This window comes from Uranotaenia lowii, chromosome 1 (genome assembly GCF_029784155.1).
Source record: "Uranotaenia lowii strain MFRU-FL chromosome 1, ASM2978415v1, whole genome shotgun sequence".
NCBI lineage: Eukaryota > Metazoa > Arthropoda > Insecta > Diptera > Culicidae > Uranotaenia > Uranotaenia lowii.
The window spans coordinates 164,280,127-164,287,363 of NC_073691.1; the positions used below are offsets into that span (position 1 = coordinate 164,280,127).

At 43.2% G+C, this 7,237-nt stretch overlaps 1 protein-coding gene across 1 annotated transcript; it reads right to left on the minus strand.

Moving 5' to 3' along the window:
- Positions 1-232: 232 nt before the first annotated feature.
- On the minus strand, positions 233-3,755 carry LOC129738099 (uncharacterized protein K02A2.6-like). Its single transcript, XM_055729285.1, has 2 exons — positions 644-3,755; positions 233-579 (listed from the first exon to the last, which is right to left on the minus strand). Exons 1-2 carry the CDS (start codon positions 3,753-3,755, stop codon positions 233-235), a joined length of 3,459 nt encoding a protein of 1,152 aa, XP_055585260.1.
- Positions 3,756-7,237: the final 3,482 nt, after the last annotated feature.

Below are 7,237 nucleotides of genomic sequence, written 5' to 3' on the forward strand. Positions count from 1 at the left end.
TAAGAGTTCTTGTGATGTACCTGCGCGTAAACTGTGTCACCGGGCTTGAACTGTTTGGAGATGGCACCATGTTTTCGGTTGAATGTTTCAGTTTGGCGGTTCATCACGGAGCTGGGCCTCACACGAGTTGGTTTCGGAGGAAGTAGAAGTGATGATACGGTTCGCATCGGTCTTCCCATCATCCTCTGTGCTGGTGACTGTCCATCTTCAGTTGGTGTTGAGCGATAAACAGTCAGGAACGTTCGAAGTGCATCCTCGAGAGTTTCTCCCCCGATTGAATCTTCTTCAGGCTACGCTTGAGAGAGTCCACAAAACGTTCTGCCAACCCATTTGATTGTGGATGGAATGGCGCCGTTCGGATGTGCTCGATGCCGGACTGCTGGCAGAATGTTTGGAACTCAAAACTCGTAAATTGGGTTCCGTTGTCGCTCACAATCGTTTCAGGGATTCCAAATGTAGCGAACATCTGCTTAAGAAGCTTGATGGTTGAGCTCGCCGTTGTCGATTTGGTTGCAATCACCTCTGGCCACTTGGAACTGGAATCCACCGCTACGAAAAAGTAGACACCGTCAACTGGTCCTGCATAGTCGATATGGATTCGACACCAGGGCTTCTCCGGAATGGGCCATGATTCCAATTTCACCTTCGTTGGAGCTTTGGCTGCGATGGCGCAATGGGTACACCGTTTCTTGGAACATCACACATCCGTTGATCACACTTAGAGATTCACGACGTTGGAAGAACGGTTTGACCGGCTCGCTGACGAGTTGTGATGAAGCTGGCCAACCTTCGTTGATGTGTCGGATCACCTGTTTGAGTGTGTTGCATTTGCTTGAGGCGTCACGGAGTGCTTTGAACGATACTGGAACTGCATCAATGGATGCTTGTAGGATGCTTACCATGTCTTCTTCCAAGGCTATCGCTGCGATGACGTAATCCTCTTCCGGACGGATGCTGCTGTCGATAAGTCGAGACAACATATCAGCACAACCAAATTCGTTCGTAGAAATGTATTGAATTTCGAAGTCGTAGTTCAATAATATCAGCGCCCATCGCTGCAACCGGTTGGCGGTGTGGAGAGGAATGCCCTTCTTCGAACCGAAAATCGACAACAGAGGTTTGTGGTCGGTTTGAAGAGTGAACCTTCTTCCTAGAAGCATCTTGTGGAATTTGGTTACAGCATACACAAGCGCTAGTGCTTCCTTCTCAGGTTGACCGTAGGCTTGCTCTGCAGTTGAGAGGGATCGGGATGCATGCTGAATCGCTTTTAAAGAACCGTTCGGAAACTTGTGAAAAATTACGGCACCAATTTCCGTCTTTGATGCATCGGCTGCTACGACGATAGGCAACTTGGGATCGTAGTGTGTCAGCAACAGGTTGGAATTTAGAATTTGCTTGAATTTGTCGAATGATTGTTGACATTCGGAATTCCATTCCCACTTCACGTCTTTGCGCAACAGCTGGTCCATGGCATGCCGTAAGTCGTGGATTTGCTTGACAAATTTGCCGTAATAATTAACAGCACCAAGGAACGAACGGAGCTCGGAAACGTTCTTTGGCGCAGGAATGTTGGCGATGGACTTGATCTTCGCCGGATCGGGACGGATACCCTTTGTATCAACGATGTGGCCTAGATAACGGATTTCGGTTTGGAAAAACTTGCATTTTTCAATTTTGAGCCGGAAACCGCAGTCCTCGAATTTGCGAAGTAAGAGTTGTAAGGATTTCGAATGCTCTTCCCAACTCTTGCCGTGGATGATAACATCGTCGATGAAAGGGCGCACACCAGGAATGTCAGCTACTACACCGTCGATGATTGATTGAAAAGCCCCTGGTGCGGATTTGACTCCCGGAGCGAGACGGTTGAATCGAAAAAGTCCTCGATGAGTGTTGATGGTGAGGAGATTTTTCGACTCGTCGGTGACTTCCAGCTGCAAATAGGCATCCGATAAATCTATGACACTGAAGACTTGACTGCCGGCCAGCTGCGCAAAAATTTCTTCTGGTACTGGCAGTGGATAATGGTTGGCTTCTAATGCGTCGTTGAGTCCCGTCGAATAGTCAGCACAGATTCGTACTCTGCCGTCCGGTTTCTTCACCACTACAATCGGCGCTGCCCACTCCGAGAATTCTATGGGTGAGATGATTCCCAGGTTCTGGAGACGGGTTAGTTCGGTGTCGACTAGCGGAATTGAATTGAATGGAACTGGACGTCGTGGACAGAATACCGGTTTGGGGTTTGGTTTCAGGTGAAGATGAACTTTAGAGCGATTGAAATGACCAAGGCTGCCGCTGAACAGTTGCTTGTGCTGGACCATCATCTGTTTGATTTCCTTGTCGATTCTTTCCGGTGAAAATATTGCGATTTGATTGCAGATCGATTTAAACGGAATAGACCATAGATCGAAAAGGTCTAGCCATTCAATGCCGATCAGGTTCAAACCGGAAACCGATGTCACGAAACACCTTGCTTGCTGGGTTTGGCCGTTGATTGTTACCTCGCAGTTGAATTCGCCAAGGAGGGTTAGCGGTTGACCAGATGCATTTGTGGCTTGACTCGAAGAAGGCTTCATGGTAGGCTTGCCGATTTGTTCCCACACTTTTGAGGAAATGATGGAAATATCACTGGCAGAATCAATCTGGAGTGACACTGGCTGTCCGTTGACAAGAACTGAAGCAAATTTCCTGCGGCTTGCACGATGTTCAACTTGGTTGATGATGAACTCCCCTCTGGTTTCGGCGCTGGAACGCTTCTTCCTTCTGAAACGCTTCTTGCCATCGTTGTGTTGGACTGTGCTTGTGATGTTGGTGGTGCTTTTGTGATTACAAGAACAGTAACCTTCCTTGTGGCCGGTGCGGTTACAATTCTGGCAAAGATGGTTGTTGAATGGGCACACTTTCACAAAGTGCATTTGACCGCACTGCCAGCACGGTGACTTGGGTAGCTTCGGAGAATTTTGCTGCGACGCACTCGTTGCACTTTTCGTGTTTCTGACGGCGTGAACGGATGATTTGAAGCTTGATTGATGTTCAATCATCGACGTGTCTTCCTTCAGATTGGCGAGGCGTTGAAACTCGTCAATAAGCGACTGAAGAGTGGCTGGGGCTTCGTTTGTTTCATTCTCCATTTTGGTCAGCAACCTGGCTCGTATATCAGCGTGTTTCGCCGATTTCAGACCGCTGACGAATACCAAACACTTGAAGTGGTCCAGAGTGAGATTCTGGAACTCGAAATCCTCGCATACACGGTTCACCTTTCTGCCGTAATCGATGATGTCATCCATATCGTTTTTTACAATCTGGAGACACTGGAAACGCTTCCGGAACATGGAAACCTGACTGCCGAAAATTTTCTTCAAGGTTGATACCGTTTCTCGGAAATCGATGTCCTTGGGAAGTGCAGGCAGAATATAGTTGAGATAGCGGCTGTGGGATAGAGTGTCCAACTTGCGGAGCAGCAATCGGACCTTCGCTGCATCGTCCAACTGCCGTGCGTCGTTCTCGAACAGATCTTGATACCGGGAAAACCACCGCTGGAACGTCAATCCGTTTTCCTGATCGTAAACGAATTCGGAAATGTTTGACGAAAGGGATTCCAGGATTTGTTCCGGATTCTGTTGCTGAGGCTGCTGCTGGTTTGTCAGACGTTCGAGCAACCGTAGGATTGCCAGCTGGATGTCGGCTTGGCCTTGGCTGGAACTGGCTGCTTGGCGTTGACTGGAACCGGTTTGACCATGGTTGGAATCTCCTCCCATTTCGAAAGACTATCTATAGATTCGTTCGAATCCTCGTCGCCAAAAATGTTACGTCTTAGAGAATACTTTTTATTGATCTGATTATTTTAAAGACTAACATTGAACTGAATAAATTTTCACTCCATGTGCTTGAAGTTCAAATCATGGATTGCCTCGATACATTTGAGGCTTTTCGTGATTGCTTCGATGTATCAGTGATATTATCAAGCCAATCCTTCATACTGGGTATAGTTTTTTACGGCATCGAAAAATGTTAAAAATTGTACATTTATTGTTCGATTTTTTAAATTTTTTATGAAAATCAAAATCTTTTAAGAACTATCTCAGCATGCTAGAAATTATGTCATCATCATGTTGTAATCATTAAAAGATATCTTCATCCCATTACATTAAATTAAAAATTAAATCAGTGTGGTGTTATCTAAATGTTGCATCCAACCCCGCTGTTGCATGATGCCCCGTTTGACGGTATATTTGGGAAAATTGTCCGATGAGAGAAGCAGGAAAATTGTCGCCGGCAACGGTTTACATGCATTGAGAGCAAAACTTAAACGCTTTCGCATACTTTCAGAATGTGCGATTTGGGGGTTGAATATCGCCCAATTTGTATAATTCTTATCGCTTAAGTCAGAAATTAAAAATGTTTTATTATATTGGCTCCATTTTGGTAGTTAAATGCTGTTTTTTCGAGTTTTATGCGACGATTCTATAATGTATATGAAACGTATAACAAAGTTTGATGCGAAAAATACCTATAAAACACAAAAACAAATCATTATTCCGGGTCGGGAATTCTTGGGATTGGACGCTCTAAACACAAAACAGTTAGTTTTAATTGCATATTTATTAAAACATCCCTAACTTTTTAAATCGGTATATAAATATGATCTTAGTCTGTTGGGGATGGTTGTCTCTGATATATTTCGGCATGGAAGACTTTCTGTGTGCGAAAAAGGCATCTGTTATAGTTTATGGTTCTAATATCGTTTGTTCCCTTCGCGCATGGTTCTTTCATGGAAGGGACTTCCAAACAAATGAAATAAAAACTTATTAAGTGTTTTAACAACATTTGTTAATAGAAAGTGCAATCATGTAAGATCAAGGACGTCAAGAAGGTTTTTTTTTAACATGAATTGATCATCCGTACAACCAGTCTTCTTCTATTAAAATTATTTCTTTATAAGTTGAATAATTTTCTGGATCTTCGAATAGTGAATTTTTTTTTATAAATTCGTATCGTGTTCCTTTTAAACAATGGTTGCTAAACCGTCTTGTGCTATCTCAATACTTCCTCCAGCCGTATCAAAACTAATCAATGAAAAACAACACACCTCTGCAAACCGAAGCGCTCCTTAAGCCTGAAAGATGACCAACGAAACGACGATACATACGCAGGGTTCCACATTCGAGCAGGCGATGGTCTCTCGTTAGCTAAGGTGCACAAATGCATCCCACAAAGAATCACCATCAGCGTCGGTCCTAGCTCTAGTGCTTTCTTCAGTCGGTTCCTAGTTTCTTTTAAGGCATTAAGATGCAATGCTTTCCGATTTCTGCTACTACTGGGGATCTAAAATGTATGCATGTACGTAGGGTATCTTTTTCTTCGGCGCTTGATTGCAAATTCGGACCAACTATTCCCATTTGGGAGGTTGGGCTGGAGGTCTACATCGTTGTTCTAAGTAAAGCTCTCAACTTCTCCACATTTTGGTTCGGGGAAGGTGGTTCCTTATGCAAATTTGTGACCGAAGGTTTTCTCATCGTTTTTCAAGATCTGGTGCGTTTTTGCAAATCTGTAGCACAGCCTTCCTTCCGGTTTTGGTGGGTGGCTACACTATAATCTGCTCGTTGCGTTGGCTGCACTAATGGAAAGTGCAATGGCAAGATGCATACCTCGTTATTTTAGTTCCATTTTAGGGCAAGGTGGATCCAGCGATTTAGAAATTGAAAAATTACATGGAATCGATGTATTTTTTCCAATCAAAGTGGTCCTTCGAGCCGGATTCTAGGACCACAACTTGTTCACAGATTTTCTCGGAACAAATCTGCCACGGTGCCCACGGTGCCACCCTGTAGGTGACCATCCCTAGCTGGACCGGATCGTAAGGATTGCTTCTATCCATTGTATTAAGATTAGATTCATTGCGTTCTGGGGCCCCGGTTGCTGTTTGGTTCTGATGTTGGTCGTTTCATCATCATCAGCAGCTGCAATAATGGAAGGACAGCAGCCGCAACATCAGGGTCAAGATTTGGAATCGGTGCAGTGGTGTTGTCTTCCGGTTCGAGATGATTGCATTGCATTTTCTTCGTTAGGCCTCGGAAAAGTTCTTTCATTTTCTGAAGAGAGGTAGTTTCGCTTCCCATTTCCCTAATGGCTTAGCTACATATAGTATTCCACACTTTTCTATGGAGACGAGATAGCTCGCATGGATGCGTCTGTAAGACGATTGCCGTTCTTGTTTGAGAGATGCATACATTTTTGGGACGGAAGCTTTCAGATCACGTGTGTACGCAGCTTCGCATTCGGTCACAGGCTGCAGGGTTTGGGTTGGGGGATTGCAAAAGCAATGTTCCTGAACGATAAGGTACAGTTATGTGAAAAACATGAGCTTCTTGGAGCCGGCCGAAGTGGCTCAAAAGTTGGGGAGAAGTAATTTCCGATCATTTTTCCTTAACAATTTTTAATTTTTTTTTTTCCATTTAGCACTTTTAAGAACAGTATTTAAAATATCTAGACAGGGAATTTAAAATTATCAATTTTCAAACTCTTTCTACTGTTTCGTAGAAAAGGAGAGGGGAGCTTCAGTACAAAATAATCTATTCTCAATTTATTTCCGCCCAATTAGGCAAACAATAAATTTTGGATATGAGGAAGGGGGTGTCCCATAAAAAATCAGTATAAATTGCAGTAAAGAAAACTGTTCAAATACAAGAAAAGGGGAGGGGATTCCCATAGAAAATCAATGTCAAATACGACTCAACTTAATAAACGCAGTGTATGAGAATTATTTTTATTATTATTATTATTATTCTAACTGATTAGAGACCTTATGCCTCCCGGGTCATTCGGGTATAGAACATTACAATGTATTTGAGAATAAAGATTTTTATTCAATGATCAACTTTCTCCATGACCGCGAGGTGTTTAGTATTTTGAGAGAAAAAAAACGCACATATTGGCGAAAACAAAAAATTGCATGTCCGCAACTTCGGCATATCACGAAAGGACAGATCTCAATCAAAAAGAAAGTTGTAAGTATTCTTACTATAAATCTTCAAACAGCTATTTTTATTCACTCCCCAAGTCTGGTGAAAAGAGACAGGGACTAATTAATCGAGGAAAAGCTGAGCTTCTATCGTATTGATCCTGAATTATTGCTTTTTTTCGCCTTTCAGTTTTTTTGGTTTTTCAAATTTCTTGTAATCTCCTTTTTCATCACCCATATCCAATTATACCTGAAGATATTTAAAAAATGAAGCCTTCA